The 20456-nt window shown below is 46.8% G+C and overlaps 1 protein-coding gene across 2 annotated transcripts in view; it reads left to right on the top strand.

Annotated features, from left to right (window-relative positions):
* The window catches only part of Slco3a1 (solute carrier organic anion transporter family member 3A1), a 291115-nt gene that overhangs the window by 43281 nt on the left and 227378 nt on the right, over positions 1 to 20456 (top strand). For both annotated transcript variants that reach the window (XM_006990953.4, XM_006990952.4), the window contains exon 2: positions 14991 to 15456. In XM_006990953.4, coding sequence (XP_006991015.2) covers positions 14991 to 15456 — 466 coding nt within the window. The remainder of the gene's footprint in view (positions 1 to 14990; positions 15457 to 20456) is intronic.

Genomic DNA, 20456 nt, shown 5'->3' with positions numbered 1-20456 from the left:
GTGGGGCTGCTGGTTTGCATGGCCATCCTTCCATGAAGAACTTCCCAGCTGGCCTGTGCGGAGGAGCCAGAACCAAAGGCCTCTTGTTCTTTCTTACCCAAGGTTGAAGAGTTGTTCTGGAGTGAATGGTCTTCAACTTGTTATTCTCCTGCAGTCAGTTTTCCAGAGTCTTCAAAAGGCTACATTAGACAGTATGGCCCTATTTGATCATTGTTTTTTTTAAACTCATTTTTGAAACTAAAGTATCTTTACATTGTTTTCCTTCCCCCAACCTTTCCCTGTACCTCCCCTGGCTCCTCACAAATTCATGGCCTTGATTTCTTTAATTGTTGTTATGTATATACATATGTGTATATATCTATTCTTAAATATATAAATAATGGGGTGTGTGTGTGTGTGCGTGTGTGTGTGTGCATGTGTGTGTGTGTGTGTGTGTGTGTGTGAGAGAGAGAGAGAGAGAGAGAGAGAGAGAGAGAGAGAGAGAGAGAGAGAGAGATTGATTGATTGATTGATTCAAGGCTGATCACAGTATTAGATAACCAGTTTGGGAGAGGCTGGGAAAGACTATTTCTCCCACTCTAGGCATTCTATAGTTGCCCATAGTTCTTTGTCTAAGCTTGAGGCCCCTTGAGATTCCCTCCTCCCAGGTTGGCAGGTTAGCAGGTTTATTGGTGGTGGTGAGGTCTTACTTAGGCAGCAGTGTGCATGGGACTTCCAAGGATGTCGTTTCTCTAACGTGTCTAGGAGGTAAAAATCTCCTAACAAAGCACCGAAGTTGTTCCTCTGGCTCTTACAGTCTTTCTGTCCCTTCTTCCACTAGGATCCTGAGCTGTGGGTGCAGGAGTTGTGTTGTAAATGTATTATTTAGGACTAGGCACCATGTGGTTCTGTGCATTTTGATAGGTTGTGATTTTCTGTAATGGTTTCCATCTGTTGAAAGGAGATGTTTCTTTGATGAGGCTCGAGACCTATACTTATCTGTGGCTGTAAAGATAAATATTTAGTTAGGAATGTAGCTAGGAATTACATTGGTTTAGTAAAAAGGCAGTGGTATGTTCTTGTCTAAGATACATGACTTTGCTAGTCCTAGGTAGCTGGCTAAGTAGAAACTTAGAAACTAGAAAGTATCAGACATGGTTTCCCTCCTGTTGAGTAGGCATTAAGTCCAATTAGAGAGCTGTTGGTCACCATCAATGTATGACATTATTAGGTATATCATACCATATCGATCATTATTTTAGATCATAGGCATCATATATGGGTGTAACTGCTGGTTGTCTCCCTCCCTTGGAAGCTTACATGGCACCTTCCGGTAGGTGTCAGAAGGCACCATTGACCTTTGAGAAGGGGATTTGCCAAGCTTCTCACCTTTCCACTCAGCACTGTTGTCTTTTCCCAGCTTCTAGAGAAGAGAACTTGTATGGCAGTGAAAAGTATGGGCTTTGGATCCACACTGTCTAGACCTGTGTGAGTCCTGTCTTGTCCTTTGTTGCCTGTACGACCTTGAGCAAAAGTTTTCTCCTCTGTGCCTGTCTCTGTGTCTGTTTCTGTATCTGTCCATAGGAATAACATTCCCTGCTTACTGTAGAAATGTAGCCAGAATGGAATGGACTTAGCTGTAGCTAAGCTTAGCTGTAGCAACCACACATTATCCTGTGGAGACTTTACTCTCAGCTCTTTTTGTTAGATCAGCCAAGTGGGGGGGGAGACTACATATCCCTTAGCGCTTGCAATCCCGCCCTCCCCCAACCCCACTCCTTGTCTGATGCCTTGAACCCAGTCAGATCTGCCTGTCCTCCCATCATCTAGGGATACTTGATGTTCCTAAGAAGTGCGGGCAGTTCTCAGGAACTGTAGGTACTGGGAGGAGAGACGGCAGAGGAACTGAAGCCCAGCTAGTGTGTTTCCCCCCCTGCCAAGGAATTGTCCACAATGTTCATGCTATAGTCATGCAATGTGGAGTTTGAGACCACATCTGCACATGCCTCTGAGCTTCCAAGCTATTGATGACCAAGGCTGCCACTCTTTCAGAAGGCCCCTGCCTTCTGAAATCTTCAGCAGTGGGCAAAGAGGAAGGCCTATGGGGCTGGGAATTTGGCCCACCCGAAGGCTAGGCAATGGGAAATATCTCTTGCGACTGGTACAGAGAGGCCAGAGAGGTAGCACGTGACTAGATCTCAGCAGATCCACCATCTCAAGCCAAAGCACTTGAACTTTCCCTTCTGGCAGAGTTTTAAGCAGGGTGGTAAGGGATGAGAACTGTGCGGAGAGTGGATGGGATAAGTGAGGAAGGTCAGCGGACATGTAGAGAAGGTCAGCTTGACGGGATCTGTAAGGTACATGGGACCTACAGGCAGGGTCTGAACTTGGCAACCAGCGGAAGGGTTCAGGAACCTGGGATTCGTAGATGTGTGTGAGGTACTGATGCTCATGAGAGGAGCCATCAGAAGAGCAGGACAGGCTGAATGGGTGGAAAGGGACAGACCTATGTTGGGTTGGGGAAGTGTGGGTGCTATGGATATCCTGAAGTAGAAGCCTGGTCATTGTCAACTGCAGGAGTCTGCACCACAGAGAGAGAGAGAGATTGGGTGCCTTCTGTGTATAAGAGTCAGACAAGAGAGTGTCATTATGCAACAGTGTTTTTGACAAATTCTGGCTACAGAAGAGAGAAGGATGTTTGGTTAGGAGGAGAATCAGAGACTTGTAGTTCATGCCTGTCACAAGAGAGGGTCAGCTGTGCCAGAAATCACAGAGAAACCCAGTGTGATAAGAGAAGGAAAGTAGCATTTGTATCAAAGGGGACATAGGGCACAGGCAGCTTTTGTCCCCAGCAGCTTCCTGTGGCCATGGCATTGTAATGATAGGAAAGGGACCCGTCTGCAGCCAGCAGCTGTGTCCCAGCAAAGGGGGACTTTGTAGACAAAGCTGGTGGAGAGAAAGGAGGAGGATGACAGGGACAAGAAAGGTGCTTGTTGACTTTAAGTTGTTTGTACTTGTGTGTGGAGACAAGAGGATGAAGTCCTGTGGGGTGGGGTAACAATGACGGAGAAGTGTCTGCAGGAGACAAGAACAGGCAGGATTCATAAGGGGGGGCAGGTCTTTCTCTGGTGGAGGTAGTTGGGTACTCTGTACCCCTTTCCTTGCCCTTCTGCTAACATCCCATCCTCTGCTGTTATCACTGTCCCCTCCCCCCTCCCCCCTGTATTGGTTCCTTTTTCGTTGCTATGACAAAATGCCCAACATAAACATCTTAAGGGAGGAAGGGGTGACTCGGTCTCAGGGATTAAGGGAACAGAGTCCATCACTGCAGGGAAGGCCTGGTTGGAGTTTGCACGGTTTACTACATCTTAGTGCATCGGAAGAAGCAAGAAGTATGGAAGGGTGGCTGGGCTATTAAACTCAGTCAGCCAGGTGGTGGTGGCATACACTTTTAATCCCAGCACTTGGGAGGCAGAGGTAGGTGGATCTCTGTGAACCCTAGGCCCGCCTGGTCTACAGAGCAAGTTCCAGAACAGCCAGGACTATACAGAGAAACCTTGTTTTGAAAAACAAAACCCAACAGACTCAGGGTCTACCCACCATTGACCCACTTCCTCTAGCCAGGCCCCACCCCTAGCAAACGTGTCCCATCTGCTGCCTGGGGGCCACATGTACCCCAGGACAGCTATGGATATGGCCCAACACTAAGACATAAGTTGTAAACTTACCTAAAACATTATGAAAAATTCTTCTTTTCAACTTGATTGTCGTTCTTCAAAAATGAATTTGTAAATAAAAATGTGGCACAATGTCAAGAGATTAGAAAGCAAGTAAAGATTCCACACCTTCCCAAAACGGTACCACCAGCTAGGGGCCAAAATGCTCAGACACAAGAGCCCGTAGAGGACAGGTCACATTCAAACCATGGCTCATACTCATGTTAGCCTCTCCACTCTGCCCTCCTCCGGCACAAGCATGCCTTTTGGTGTAGCTGGAAGGTTTTCTGCTTATAAAATAATCACCCAGAGGCTTAATATTATTTACAAATTTATGGCCATGGCCTATGGCTCAAATTTCTTGCTAGCTAGCTCTTACAACTAAACTCAGCCCGTTTCTATTAGTCTATATGTCGCCATGTGTTCCATGGCTTTACCTGTGTGCCATTACATGCTGATATCTGGACAGCAGCGGGATGGTGTCTCCCTGCCTCTCCTTCATCCTCCCGTGTATCTCTCTTGGATTTCCCCACCTGGCTCTATCCTGCCCTGCCATAGGCCAATGCAGCTTTATTTACCAACCAATCAGAGCAACACATATTCACGGCATACGGAAAGACATCCCACAGCATTTTGGCTTTTATTCTGATACTTGTTGGTGTGGCATTGTTAGTACCTAGAACTAGTAGCATGTAGCCAAGAAGTAGTGAGCTTGTCAGCCTGGGAGGAGGGGGTCAGGACAAGTAGGGGGATGTCTGCTTTTCTTCTAGCATGAAGGAGAGAGGGACCTCAGGAGATGGCCCTGTCATGGCACCGTGATCTTGGGTAAATTTGTTGCCCTTCTGGAGTCAGATTCCTCCCTGCAGACTGTGGAGGACAGGTTTGGTTATCATCAGTAATCACATCAGCAGGGGTGTCTTTTGGGCCTGTCATTGGGCACTGGGCATCGTATGTGAAACTGGGGGGCATTGAGTGCCTGAGATGCACATAGGTAAGGATGGAGGGACCAAGGGCCATGTGAAATCAGTGGGCTGTGTGGGCAAGCAGAGGAAGAGGAGTCCCTAAGGTGTGCCACTTTTCTTTACTGGTTTGTCACCAGAGCTAGGCTTGCTTATCCTTCTGGAAGCTTGTTAATGCTGCCTTGGGCAAGTGCAAGCTACTCCTGCCCTGTGTTTATCTCCCACCTGGAGGTACAGCTTTAGTTTCTTACCAGCTTATTTGTGGGGCTCATTCTCAAGAGAGGATGTGATTACATGGAGTGGATTATCTTGGTTTTTAGGATTTAACCTGTCTGGTAAATCCTGGTATGACCTGCCTGGTAATTTGGTCTTGAGGAATTAATATATTATGATTCCGTTTCCTGGGTTGGTAAGGGCCTTTGGTCAACATTATGCTCTTAGAAGGCCAAGAAACACAGACACAGAGACAGACAGACAGACAGACAGACAGACAGACACACACACACACACACACACACACACACACACACACCTGTGCATATGCTTAGCACTGATTCCTCACCATTGCTGTAGTATGGCTGGAGATTCAGGTATGAGATTCCCAGTATCCAAAGAAAGAAGAGAAATGCAGTTTTAAAGACTCTGCTTGTTAACTTTTTGTTTCAGGGTAGATGGGAGAAATACTGAAATTGTTTCCTATAAGAAGAAGAACTTTTTGCAGATAGCACTTGATGAAAATATTTCTCAGATTAGTCTTAATAACCATTTTTCTTAATAAACATTCGCACACACGCCATTTTAAATATGTTTCCGTGTTATATATTTTATCAATGGTTGATCATGGTACTGGCCATTTGGAGAACTTTCCTATGTTTGTCTTTGTTTAACCCAGAGTTGAAGAGCTGGATATAGTAGCTAACACCTGCAATTCCAGGACTTAGGAAGTAGAGGTTAGAGGGCCAGAAGTTCAAGGCCAATCCTAGCTATGTAGCAAGGTTGAAGGTAGCCTGAGCTACATGAGATACAGTTTAAAAAAACAAAAACAAAAAAAATACCCTCCAAATATCTCAGAGTTAAAAAAAAATTCCTTCTGAAATCAGAACTCTTTTCTTCCCTAACTTTTAACAACTTTCTTCCTACTCCATTACCTCTTTTATATTAACATATTATTTATAACCTAATAATGGTCTTCACACACAGAAATAGATAAGAGACAAATAGGTAGATAGATGGATAGATAGATAGGTAAATAGGTAGGTAGATGGGTAGGTAGGTAGATAGATGATAGATAGGTAGGTAAATAGGTAGGTAGGTAGGTAGGTAGGTAGGTAGGTAGGTAGATGATGTTCAGACGCCTTAATGTTTCCCCCTTATTCTACTCCTGTTGGCTCCCTTCCTCTTACCAGTTATTCAGAGCAGATTTGGTGGGCCATTGCCTGGAGATGCTCCGGCATCCCTGAAAATATCTGTTAGCTTCTGCCACTTGGATGGGAGCCACCTCCTGAGGCAGGGGCACAATGTTTTGTCTCCTGGGTGCTGTAGGATTGGTGGGTATACGCCTCAGTCCTGACTCCTCCTCTGCTCCCTGTCAGTGGAATTATTAACTTCTCTGGCTCAAGTTCTTCATTGAGAAAATCAGGATGGTCAGGTTACACGTCACATAGATGTATACTGCAGAACAATGTGCTGTCCTGTGGAAAGCACTTGGGACTGGGCTCCACATAAGAAATGAACTCCAACATGGTCATAATTAATGGGACCCACATCCTGGAATTTACCCAGAGCTCTTCTCTCCTCGATGCTGGCTACTGCATAATTGCTGTTCCTTAGGGGACTGACCATGTCTTTACTTTATCATGTGGAAATAGATTTTACTCTCCTTGTGTGTAACTACCCATTTTCATAGTGACACCTCATTGTCCTGGCTGAGAGTGGAGTCCAGGTCTTGTGAAACTGTGTATCTCAAGCCCCTGGATCTATCCCTGGCCAGGGACAGGTACTTGTTGGAATCTTCCTTCCTCCTTCCCCTTCTTCCTTCAGCCCTTTCTTCCATGTGTGTGGAGATCAGTGGTCAGTCCCCGGGATCCTTCCTCAAGATCCTGTATCACCACACCAGCCTTTGTTGTTGATGTTGTTCTGGGGTTTGTTTGTTCTTTGTTGCTTGTTTTTTTTTTTTTTTTCTTTTCCTGAGGCAGAGTTTCACTGTGTAGTCCTAGAACTCACTCTGTGAACCAGGCTGGTTTCAAACTCAGAGATCCACCTACCTCTGCCTCCCAAGTGCTGGGATTAAAGGTTTGCACCACCACGCCCTGTTCACACCAGCTGTTTTCCTGTGGGCTCTAGGGATTAAACTTAGGTCCTCAGCCTTGTGCATCAAACACTTTACTGACTCAGCCACCTCCCTCGTGATGCTTGTTCATTTGTTTATTTTGAGTGGAAGGACCATATAAACGATTGCACATTCTCTTAGAATTAATTAATTAAACATAAAATTCACAGGGTAAAAGGAATCAAAGACAGTTGCCCCTGTTGTGGTTTAGGGCCATTTAGGGAAGGCAGCGGGAGAAGAAAGATGAGAGGACCCACAGCCCAGAGGAGGGGGGAGAAACGGCCCGAGAAAGATGCAGATGATGGGGTGGAGGAAAGTGAAGGGGGAGGTGTGAGTGGGTTCTTAGAGAAGGAGAGGCCAGTGAGGTCTCTGGAAATCTGGGCAGGAAGACACTGTCACTGTCATTCCAGGTGATCTAAGAGAGTGAGAGCAAGGCTGTGTGAGCTCAGGATCCAAAGACCGACCGACACAGTGAGTGGCCTGGAGAGAACTTTGGTGGCTCGGGATCCTGCTGTGGGCATGGGGAGCATGCTGAAGACCAGGCCTGCCTGTGGTTACAGTGCCTACTGGGGCTTTTCATCGTTGGCTCTGAGGACAGACTGTCACTCACAGACAGACTAGAAAAGGAGTCTTGGGGGGCCTGACTCAGTCAGTGTGAGGCTCTTAAAATCTCACCTAGGTCCCCCGCTCATCCCTTCATAAGAAGGCATGTTCTGATGGCATGTGGCGGCACAGACCTGTAATCTCAGCACTTGGGAGGCTGAGGTTTGAGACCATCCTCAGCTTCACAGCAGGAGTGTGTTCCCAAAAAGAAAAGACATACCCTTGGCATGACAGATAAGAGACTGAATTTACTTTGAGATCATTTTCATGAGCTTAAAAAAAAATGAAGTTTTGTTAGGACATTTCTGATAACAACAGGAATGTTGCTTAGTAAATCTGTTACGGTGGATGCTCTTGTACGTGCCTGGGGCCACGGTCGGTGTCTCAAAGCTTCCCTCTCTAATTTGTTCCTCGCCTTCTAAGGAAGACTCATTTGAGAATTATCCCCATTTATCTCCCGATTTGTGCTAACATTGCAGCAGACGTAAAGCAGCCTTGTCGAATGTCTCCTTCACCTGGCCCAGTAGTGAGGCATGTGGTTGGAGCAAGACAAGGGGCTGGGACTGTGGTATCCTGGGCCACCTGGCTCTACAGACCTGGGGTCCTGGACTTCACAAGTGAGTGTGTTTTGCACACCATTTTCCCAGTGCACCAAACTCCTTACCTCAAGGCGCTGCTTTTCAGATAAGAAACAGAGTAGTATATGGGGCCTCCTTCAGTTGAGATTAGTATCACAGCTTTATCACAGAAACTGAATACTGGCTTGGGGGAGCAGAGACTGTTCCCCTCAGTTCAGGAAGACATGTCCTTGGAAGGGCTGATAAGAAATTGAAGTTACTTTACAAAACACTTGTGTGGGATTAAAAAAAAAAAGCTTAAACAAACCCCCAAACATTCACAAACTGGCACTGAAATGCCTAGAAATGATTTTTTTTTTTTTGGTATTTTTAACAGGAGTGTTTCATAAATTTATTATGAATGGGAAGTTTTTATTAGCAGCTAAGGATATAATGTGTAGAGTGAAGGTTTGGGCAGTCTACAAAAGGGTATGGACCAAGTCTGGCCCTCTGCCTGCTTTGGTTAGTAAAGTTTTATTGGAACTCAGCCATGTCCATTTGTGTACAGGTTGTCATGGATGCTCTGTTGTGCTACAGTGGCAGATGCCAGTGTTGCTATGGTGACCACATGGCCTGGGAGCCTAAAATATTTACTGTCTGACTCTTTCCAGAGTAAGTGTGTCAAATTCTTTCCAGGAACCCCTGGGAGAGGCACCCACATTTCTTTGTCGTGACCACAGTGAAGTTGACATCTCTTGTACTGTTGTTAGTATCTGCTTCCCAAAGTGTGTCTTTTATCCTGTGCTTCCAGGCAGCTGACTCATCTTTGGGGTCTGACTTGAGAGGCACCTCCACTCAGGTGCCCTTCCTTAATGACGGAAGCAAGTGAGTCTCATTTCTCAGCAAGACGGAGTAGCTGACTTGCTCCCGCTCCATACTATAAAGAATGCTATGCTATTTCTAAAGGGTGGCTTCGGCTCAACAACCTCCCTTCCCCATTGACATCCAAACCCAGAACAGATCTTTAGTGTGGCCTTTAAGGCTGCTTTACCTCGGATGACTCTGAAGTCCTGGGTGATTTCCCCTTGCCTCGGGCTGGCCAGAACCCTCCGCCTGGTACGTCTTCCCTGTGCCACTGACCTTTGCTTTTGAACTTCTGTGGCAACTTCTCCCACTCTGTGTCTTTTAAGATCCAGTTCGTTCTTGTTGTGTCTCAGATCTGTTGTCGGTGTTTCCATTCTCGTGATTGTTCTGCCACTCTGTCGTGGTGCTGTGGAGCCTAGGTTGTCACTAAATGCTTTCCTTCTGCCGTGGATGGATTGTCTCTTAATCACAGCCAATGCTGAATGTCAAATGGAGAGAAGCTTGCACTTTGTATTGACTTAGAAGTGAAGCCTTTCGTCTTCAGATGGTTGTGGATGGGAGGAAAGCCAAGGAAGTGTGGGCTCTCCGAGTCCTCTGATCAGGAGCAGCAACAAGTGGACAGGGGCCTTCCTATGATTGCAGACCCTCTGGCTCCATCACAAGCCTGTGGAATTGGAAACACTAAGGAATTAAACACTGACACTCTACGAGTCGGGTTTTGCCAATAAACATTGAGAACCAGGCCTGTAGCAGGAATCTTAAAAGTTCTTATTAATAAAATCAAACCCGAGGCCAGTTATTGGGGTCAATGCTGGTAGATCAGAGAGACAGAACAAGCCACAGCTCTCTCACCTCGCCGGATCCTCAGCTGGTCTTGCCTCCTCAGACTGGAGACCTCTGAGTCCTCATCCAGAATGAATCTCAGCTGAACTGTGTTGCTCCAAAGCCTGAAAGCTTAACCAGCCAAATGCTTAACCAGCCAAATGCTTCTAGTTTCTGGTCCTCACGCCTTATATATCTTTTTGCTTTCTACCACCACTCCCTGGGATTAAAGGCTGGCTTTCTGGGATTAAAGGCGTGTCACCATGCTTGGCTATTTCCAATGTGGCCTTGAACTCACAGAGATCCAGAGGGATTTCTATCTCTGGAATGCTAGGATTAAAGGTGTGAGTGCCACCATTTTCTAGCCTTTGTATCTAGTGGCTGTCTGTTCTCTGACCCCAGATAAATTTATTAGAGTACACAATATTTTGGGGAACACAATACCACCACACAGGCCTTAGGTTGATCATGGTCTGCGCATGTCCCTGTCACTGATGGTATCATTCAAGATGAGTACCCGTTTTGTAAAACCCTATGCTGGTGGTAGAACCAGAGCTCAGTGGCGGAGAACTTGCATAGTATGCAGGAGGCTCTAATACTGTGCATGAGGTCCTAGGTTACAGTCATAGCACCACAAACAAAAATCACAAAAAATAAAAAAAATAAATGTTCTGCATGCCACTAAGCTTTATTCCAGACTTTGAGTGTGCATGTATGCATGTGTGCGTGCATACACCTGTACGTTGTTCACTTGGACTCGCATGTGAGTATGTGTGGAGGCCAGAGGTTCGATCTCAGGTATACGTCTTCAGAAGTCATCCATCTTGTTTTCTGAGACAGGGTCTCTCACTGGGACCTAGGACTCCGTAAGGAATCTAGACCCGCTGACCAGGGAACCCAGGGGCCTGCCTGCTGCTACCTCCCTCCCAGGCACTGGGATTCCAAGTGTGCTCCATCATGCCCAGCGTTGTTGGAGACTAAAGTCAGGTCCTCATACTTGTTTAGCAAACACTCCACTGAGTCATAGCCCAGCCTTGGGACTGTATTTCTAACAAGAGTTCCTGAGATGTGGAAATGCAGATCTCTCCCCTTCCTCCCCTCCCTCCCTCCCTCCCTCCCTCCTCTCAGTTAATGTAACAGAAGCCTGACAGATCCCGCATGCTTCTCCTACTAACTTCATTTCCACTTGGCCCAGGGTAAGGGCACTTCCTCCTGTCTTTCCTGCTGGAGCTGCTGCCCCTTTGTCTCTGTCGCTAATTACCCAGCTGTTTCCTTTAGTCCTGTTACCCATTAAGTAAAAGCAGCCGTTCCCTTCAGCGGTCTGCTCCCTCCGCGCTGGATTGTTCTCTGCCACATAAAAAGCCACAAGTGGCTTTTATGGCCTCATGCATACTTAATTAGTCCAGCTTCTCAAAATTGTGCTTTAAATGAGTAAAGACATTAGCCCCCCGATCTAATTGATCCACAAAGCACCATTCCAGCGCGCCTGCAGTAACGTTAAGTGTTGGTCTAGACTAGCATCACTGGAGACCACAGGAGGCTGCAAGGAGGAAAGACCCTGGTTTGAGGCGGACTAACAGCTCTGGGCATGATCTGGATCGAGAAGGACTGACTATTTTGTGTCTTGCCTGCAGCTGTCTGTATCCCCACCATGACCTTTAACCGGCATCATAAACACGCACGGGTGGTGTGAGACAGTTTAGGATGGGGCATGTTTGCCGAATTGGGGCAATTGCCAGGGTGCCAGGGTTCAGATATGCTGTCATCTCTGCATGCCTCATGGCAGAAATAAAATAAGACTTCACTTCAGCCCCTCCTTTACCGTGAAGCCATCTACCGCCATGGTGGAGGGTGTCCCCTGCAGATCTACCTGTTTAGGCATGCATCGTAGGGCCGTGTGATAAATAAAGGCTTCAGTGCAGCCTGCAGTGTTGGGAGGCAGGCAACCTTGCCAAGTTGGTGCCTAGTGAAAAGGATCCTTAGGTCACTCGGGATGATCGCTTGGAGTCCTCATCTTCATCCTCCCTTTCTCTTTTTACTTCCCGGCCTTGGTGAGGTGGCGGCTTTTTTTGTTCCGCCATATGGTGCCCACCATCTTGTTCTGCCTATCCATAGATCTGAAACAACGAAGCCGGTGACAATGGACTGAAACCTTCTCAATAAGCCCCCTAAATCCTCCTTTATGTTGTGCGTCTTAAGTGTGTTCTCACAGCAGTGGGATGTTAAGACACCGTCAGACTGCTCTGCTCCTGGTGCCTGTCCCTGCCTGGGGCCTCTTACCTTGACTAGTCGCTGCTGTTTTCTTCTCCTCCAGCCTTTTCTGGTCACCTTCCCAGCCTCGGCATGTGCTGCGCCACCTCCCAGGCCTTTAGGCCACCTACCCAATTACCCCTGCCCACCACATCACCTGTTTAAAGCCAGCGCCTTTGGTCCACCGTGCATGCTTTTGTGACGGCAGAAAGAAGTGAATAATTGAAACCTTTCTTTTCCCTTGCCCAGGGCTTTCAGAAAGAACATCTTTGGGAGCCTTTTAGAGCCATTGTTACCAAGCCGGGGCCCGCTTATCTTCTGTTCTCAACAACTGCAATCGGGTCTTCCAGAGAAAGGAGCCATCTAATCTCATGGTGGGGGCTGAGTGAGCTGTGGGTTGGCCTTGGCTGGAGAGCACAATGGAATTGGAACCTGAATGGGGACTCCGGGTGATCAAGGGTGTGACAGACCTTCAAAGCTGCTCAGTGGGGCTGGCCACATGGAAGAGTGCTGAGGGAAAGAACCCCATGATGCTACACCGCCTTAGCAACCTGCCTCTCACCTCCCTCCTATTCGGCTGGGGATCGAATTCAAAACTACCCCAGGGCCCAGCTGAGTCACAAAGGCTGGGGGAGCCCTGGTGCTCACTAAGGGCTTCAGGAGCTGAGATCCTCTGCACTCCGGGGCTTTAAACACATATACTGAAAGGAGCAGTGACTGGCCACACTGTTCTTTTGATAGTAAGGGCACACAGAGGTACAGTCGTCATCATCACAGGTACCGCAGTATGTGCTTGGATACCAGCAGATGGGACATGACTGGGAGGCTGTGAAGGCTTCGGTGTTGATGACCATGTCCCTGTGTCTCTGGGACTCCCCTCCCTGCCCTTTTCTTTAACAGCTCATATCCACTGGTCAGAAGGTTTAGTGCAGTCTGCCTGAAATAAAGCTCTGCCCCTACAATGCCTCCCCCACTTTTCTTGCCTATCATTGTGTGCTGATGAGGACCTTTGTATCTACCCCTCCCCATCACCTCTATAAAAGCCTGGCTGCTTTGTCCACTGGTATTCATTCCTTTCTTCTTCCAGAATTCCTTTCCCATACTTGGTGGGATGCTTAGGCTTTTAAACCCCGGGATGTTCCCTGGGAACCACAGAAATGTTAGTGTTCATAAAGACTGGAGCTTACCCTTTCCTAGCATCCACGCATGTGTGGTTTATCCTGGCCCCAGTTCTTACTTGGTTACCTGGAGTTAGGTGGAACCCATGTGATACCTGGCCTGACCCTTGAACATCATGACCTTTCTCTCCTATCCTGCCGTGAAATGGAAGGCTTTCCTGGCCAGCAGACTTGCACCATTATTTCTGTGTTCATATCCATCACATTAGGGCTAGTAGGATTCTGATTTCTCAGAATCAAAGCTGAGGGGGGGGGGTCATTGTGCTGACCAGGGTCACAGCAGATTAAGGAAACAGCTGGGATTCACCTCTGTTTTCTCTCCTCCGTGACCTGCACCCCTGCTACCACACTGTACGGCTTGCCTCCTTCCCCCCAGTGCTGTTCCTCGCTTATGATCTGGGTCAGTTCTCTGCTTCTCCAGGAACTCATGCCCTCCTTGTTCGTACCTTTGTTCACAGTGTTTCTCCCTGCCCAGCAAGGGCCTCAATCATCCACCAGATCTCTCCTGACAGGGACAACTGTCTTCCTGTGATACAGGTCACGGTCCCCACAAACAGGCAAGGGACTCCATCTTCCCTCTAATAAGCCTTATGATAGATAGCTGTCACCCCTTAGGCCCCCAGGGTGGAATGTGCTTTGTGAATGTGATCTCTTAGCAATAAATGTTCTAGCTGTGGCTGTGTGTACCTTCCTGCCAGGTGGCCTTTTAAGGCCAGGTGTCCTCATTTTTCTGTCCTTTTTATCCAGGCCATTGCCGGGCAAATAGCATATGTTCAATAAATATTGTTGAACAAACACAGGCAGACAGGAATACAAAAGGAGGAGGAAATATAAAAATATCCTTTGCAGGGCTACAATACATAGAGCAGTGAGTTGGGATTTGTTGTTTGTTTGTTTGTTTGTTTTATCACTTATCCTTTAAGCAAACCTCTGTCATTTAGAAACTTCCAGAAGGAAGTGGAGCTAACTATGATCCCACTACCAGGCCTGTTTGTGTCAGTCTGTGACCCCAGCTGTTTGGGAAGCTAAAGGAGGAGTATCAAAAAAAAAATAAGTTCAAGACTTACCTGGCCCATAGAGTGAGTAAAAGCCTGCCTGGCCTACAGAGAGTGTATTCAAGGTCACCATGGCCTACTGAGATGCTGTCTCAAAATAAAAAGTGAAAAGGATTCTGGGGATGTAGCTCAGTGGCAATGTGTTTCCCTAGCATTCGTAAGGTCTTGAGTTCAATCCCTAGTACTTGGGAAAGAATGGATGGATGGATGGATGGATGGATGGATGGATGGATGGATGGATGGATGAATATATCCTATTGAACTAACCTAGCTGGTCTGCCTTGCTACTTAGGTGGTTTTGGCTGTTATCTTGGTAAAGAGCCTCTAGGTCCTATGTTCTTAAGCATAGCACAGATTTCATATATAGCATACATTTGGGAAAGTTTAATCTATGGACTATGGGACTTATTCAGGATGACTTTATAGGTCCCCTCTATGAACTCCTGAAGATGGAGGCAAATATTGGGAAAAAATCATCTTTGATACTAGAAAAGTGAATTGTTCTGTTAACTTGTTATAGCAAACGAAGGGAATGCTTGTCTGATTCTTCGGGTTTCTACTTGCCTTTTGTATCTGGTGCCACATCTCCAGGCAGGCGGGGGAGGGTCCAGGAAGGGCAGGGAGACGTCTTGGGTGCCTCCTAAGACGGACTTTGAAATTTCCTTTTGCCACCCTCAGGTGAGCGTGTTGACCACCCTGGAACGCAGGTTCAACCTTCAGAGTGCTGATGTGGGTGTGATCGCCAGCAGCTTCGAGATCGGGAACCTGGCGCTGATTCTCTTCGTGAGCTACTTCGGAGCACGTGGGCACCGACCTCGCCTTATCGGCTGTGGTGGCATCGTCATGGCCCTGGGCGCACTGCTGTCAGCGTTGCCAGAGTTCCTCACCCACCAGTACAAGTACGAGGCTGGCGAGATCCGCTGGGGCGCCGAGGGCCGCGATGTCTGCGCCACCAACGGCTCCAGCAGCGATGAGGGGCCTGACCCCGACCTTATCTGCCGGAACCGGACAGCCACCAACATGATGTACTTGCTGCTCATTGGGGCTCAGGTGCTCCTGGGCATCGGTGCTACCCCCGTGCAGCCCCTGGGGGTCTCCTACATTGACGACCACGTGCGGAGGAAGGACTCCTCGCTCTACATAGGTAGGCACTGCCCCTTCTGTAGGTATTGGTGTAATGGTGCAAAGTTAGGACTTTGTTTACCTGGGGCACTGGTTCTCAGAACTGGTGAACCATCTCTAGGGTTTTGAAAAACGTGGATCCTCAAGTTGGATCTCCAGAAATTCTCACATGCTTGATCCAGGGGCCACTCAATGAGAGCACTTTTGAAAATCTTTCCAAGGGTTGTTTGGATGCTGCCTACGTCTTATCAGACCTTGCAGGCAAAGATGTGGTCTGGAGGGGCTTGGGGTTAATCTGCTGTGTGTGTGTGTGTGTGTGTGTGTGTGTGTGTGTGTGTGTGTGTGTGTGTGTGTGTGTGTGTGTGTGTTGTGGCGCAGAGGGATTTGGGGCTGTCTAGTGTTCACCAAGGTATATTTGGGGTCCTCATCTAGGAAATCCCAACTTTGAAGAATCAAAACCTTCACCTCTTAGTTTTTGTTTTGTTTTGTTTTTTTGTTTGTTTGTTTTTTCCTTTTTGGACCTAAAGAGAGACAATGGATTACATGGTCAGCATTTGGTATAATCCCAAGCTGGTAACTCTTGGTAATGTTTTCACTAACAGCCTGCTCAGGAACTGGGTATTTAGGAAGAAAGGAAGTATGTACAAACTTTAAAAACTATTTTTTTTTTTTTTTGCTGTAGCAGTTTCTAATATTTTATACTGGAAAGATGGAATAGCCCCAAGGTCTAGGGTTTCAAGAAACAGCTAAGTGGCAATTTGCTCATGTGACAAATGGTGTCCTTGACCAAGTGCTGGTGGACAGTTGGGTGGTCACTTGCCAAGTATCTCCAGCCCTAACTTACTAAGTATAATCTTGCCTCCAGTGAAGACATCCCCAGCCAGTGAGTGTGGAACTGTGAAAAAAAGTGACCTCCACCTGGGGAAGCCGAGTGTCACATGGCAGCAGTGTGCCTTGAGGTATAAAGCTAATTATATAGGCTTAAGTTAAAATAGAATTTGAACCAAATTCGACATAAGCCTCCCGTCTACCAGGCTTCTACTTTATACTGCCCAAGATTTCTGAGATAGGAGAGCTGGAAGCAGGTAGCCACGTAGAGGCTTGCCGTAGAGTTGATGCCATGATTGAACAAGTGTATTCTATATAGATGTGTGACCTTTATGTGAGAGGAGCTCTTGATGGGAAAAGTAGAGAGTACACTTGCCTAGCCAGAGGTGGAACAAGGCAAACCCATTTAGGACTTAACTGTGTGATATAGCTTAGGATTGTTGAGGCAGGGATGCATATTCCTGGTCCCCTCTCTCTATGGGGTTAAGGCTCATGTTGTACCTGGGTGGGGTCCTGCTGGTGTGGCCACTAAGGTGACCCTATACTTTCTGCTGCTGTTAAACCAGCATGTTGCAAAAATGGTATCCAGAGCTTGAGCTGGGCAATCGGTCTTTGACTTGACTGATGTTACCCCAGGACCCTGGGAAAGTCATTTTCTGGTTGCAAATCACACCACTTGGAAGGAAATGGGCAATGAAACATTGAAAAGTCTCTCCCTAGAAAACACCCCAGAAATCTTATCAGCTCTCAGTCACATAGGTTTAGGGCTTCTAGAACATTCCCTGAAGCCCTCTTCTTCAGGAGATGTTCTCTGATGAGTTACTTTGATATTTCTCCTACTGGGTGAGGTATGAGTTGTATGATAAGGGGTATTCGGGTTTGGGAGGTGGGATATAGACCCAAGAGTAGTAGGACCAATCCAGGCAAGGTACTTTTTTGAATTCTCTTGTCTGGTCCATGAGATTTGTAGTGAGATTTTGGTAGTAAGACTATTTCAGCCAAATTTTTACTTGGCTTCCTTTTTCTTTCTGTGGAAGAGTTAGTTGAGTGTTATTTTTGTACAATACACAGATATTATACTGCTCTGCTCTGTCTGACCAAATTCCAAAATGTAGTCATGCACAGCTGTGCAGATAACTGTTCTGGGTCTCTCTGAAATAGTTTCATGGGTCTATTTAGAGGGAGTCACCGAGAGCAAGCCTTCTGCACAGACCGGCCTCCATAGGTGGCTTTTTATTGAATTCTCTAGGAGCAGTTTCAGAAGGCCATAGCATATGCAGAGAATAGCTGGTGGATTCCTTTAGGTCAGAGGCCATAAAGACTGTCCACAGTCATGAGACTGTTGCAGCATTCATCTATTCTAATTAAGTCCCAGTTCTGGAAGCTACTTAACTTAGCTTTTAAAAGTATTTGAGGGAACCCATTGCGAAGAGGAGGGCCTGTCAGAAGGAAATGACTATAGGTATAGATGTGAATTGTCTATATTTACATCTATACCTATATATATGTGAATTGTCTATATAGAAAGGGAGAATATTGGTTACCCCCGGTTCCAGCTCCAGAAAAGCTGGTCTAGAGGGACCCTATTTTGTCAACATGACTAACAACACTGGATCGGAAACAGAAACAATATACATATTATACATGGAAAAGACAGGCTTGTTTCCAAGTCATCCTTTCTGCGTGGGCCTGGAGGTTCGGCCAGCCTACACTGTCTAGGCTGCAGGTCATCAGAGACCAGACCTGTTGTTAGTTGCCGGTATAGTAGGTCACCAGATGGGTACTAGCCACACATCTACGGTCAGGTCATAAACTTCCACCTCCAGATAAAAGTGAAACAGTTCAGTTCAAGTCCCTGCAGTGTTTCCTTCTAAAATGGTCACCTCCTCCGACTCTCATGGATGAACTATTACCAAGCTCCAGGGTTCCTGCATGGGCCATTCACAAGGCCAGCCCTGTTTTGAAGCCAGTCTTTTCTAGAGTAAGGAGGGAATTGAGGGTACTCATTACCAGGGGACAAAACTGAATGAATGGGGACTCAGCTCTTCTGGCAGCCTTTTCAATACATTTCAATACAGCAGCGTGTGGGGCTCAGCCTCACAGGATGGCCGGATAATGACCTGTGGGTGGCGCGTGGCACTCTTTGTTCCCATAGGGACTAAATGCCAGCGTGGTGGTGAAAACTGTTTGGGCCCCTCTGAGGTCCAAGAATCCACCCTTTAGGAGTCCAGTCATGTCTTAGCTCCATGTTGTGACCATCCATTAGCCTAGTTTTCTTAGCTGTCCTTTTGTCTCTCCAAGTTCATAATACATCAAGTGGTATTTGCTTTTTATGAGAGCGTAAGTGAGATGATGTAATGGACTTACTTTACTGCAGCCTTTGACTAGGTTGCTACTTTAGTTTGTTATTGCTTTTTTTTTTTAGGAGGAGAAAGAGAAAATGAGAATGAAAATGATTTTTTTTAAATAACTAGAAAAGGTGCTACACATTTAGCGTTGGCAATTTTGAAAATACAGAAAGCAGAGTAACAAGAGAATAGTTACTCTTGGCTTTATAGTATATGCAATTCTAGTCTCTTTTTCTGCGTTGATATGCTTTTCAGCAAAAGTGTGCTTATAATAAACAAGATTTGATAATTTCATTTCTCTTAATATTTCATGAGCTTTTTGCCATGTTACTAAATATTGTTCTATGGCTCTGGCTGCATACAAAATATTCCCTTGTGAGCACACACCACGCTAGTAATAGTCTACTGTTAGAAAGGAGTTTGCAGAATTTTTGCATTATAAGTGAAGCAGATGGGTAAACTGTGATTCCTAGAGGTTAAATAGCTTACCAGAAGTCATTTGATCTGGATATTGGCTGGGCTGTGGTTGAGAGAGTGCTACATATTCCAGGTAAAGCTGAGGTCTGTGCAGAGGGCAGTGGTTGGTTGGTTGGGGATGTGGTCCGGGGCCAAGAAGAAGTCAAGGAATTTCACCAGAGTGCTTGAAGCCTTTAGGAAATATCGAGAGCTGTGAAGGTGGAAGAGATACGACTGTGTTTGAACTCCAAGGAGGGAGGTGCTGCTGGTGAGAATCATGGGGGTCAAAACTAGAAAGAGGCCTTGAGGATAGGATGGAGACAGGAGGTGGGTATAACTGGTATTCAGGCTGAGGTTCTGGAAAGAGACGTACCTTTGTTCTATCATATATAAAGATGAGTTGAGATCGGAGCTCAGCCCTCAGACAGGGCGGCTGGTGGAGTCTCCCTTCGGCTCCCAGCACTGTGGACAGTACAACATGCCCATTCCTTGCCTCCTCCATTTGCTGCAGCCATCAGTTTAGTGCAGCAGGAAGCTTGCCTCGTGCTGTGGCGGAGCGTCTCCACTTGACAACTTCCTCTAACTGTCTTTCTCCTTGAACACTCTGGGACCAACAGACGCATGTCTGCCCTCCTTTCTGTATTGGATGATTCCCCTGAGCACCAGCCTTTCATGGGCAGGGAAGGGCTGCGGAAGCCTGAGTCTTCCTTGCTTAATGGGCCCCACCCTCCCTTCTGCCCCTAAGAAGAGGTATCAAGGACTGGAGGGCTGGGCCAGTCATAAGACAAAACCGAATGAACGGAGGTCTTGGGGCACGTGGGCAGTGCATCAGTTTGCTGAGCAAAACACCTTTCACTGGGGGGGATTTAGCAGCAGAAAATGTTTCCTCACAATTCTGGAGAGATTAAGGAGTCCAAGGTCAAGATATTGGTGAGGTTGGTATTTTCCCGAAGCCTCTCCCTGTAGCTCTCAGAAGGCCACCCTACTATTGACTCTTCACATGGCTCTGCCTCGAGGCCCACATGACCCTTGGAATCGCTTCTGTAACCTTAATTTCTCTTTCCAACAAGGTGAGTAGTTTAGGTTAGGACCCATTCGTAGGGCGACATTTAACCCCAATGACCTCTTCAAAAGCCCTATTCAACTAATTATTTAAGGATGTAAATTTTTTCAAATAACTTTTAAGTTTGTAATAATGATATAATCACAGATGGTTGGAAAACAGAGAGGTCCCCTGCACCTTTCCTTCAGATTTCCTTCATAGTGATATAGTGATAGCTCAGTCAGCAAAGTGCTTGCTTTGCAAGAATGACGAGCTGAGTTTGATCTGCAGACCTCCTCTTTAAAACGTACCCTGGCTTGGCAACGTGGGCTTGTAATTCCAGTGCCG

Source organism: Peromyscus maniculatus, chromosome 1, assembly GCF_049852395.1.
Source record: "Peromyscus maniculatus bairdii isolate BWxNUB_F1_BW_parent chromosome 1, HU_Pman_BW_mat_3.1, whole genome shotgun sequence".
Lineage (NCBI taxonomy): Eukaryota > Metazoa > Chordata > Mammalia > Rodentia > Cricetidae > Peromyscus > Peromyscus maniculatus.
This window is presented reverse-complemented; position numbering and strand designations above follow the sequence as displayed.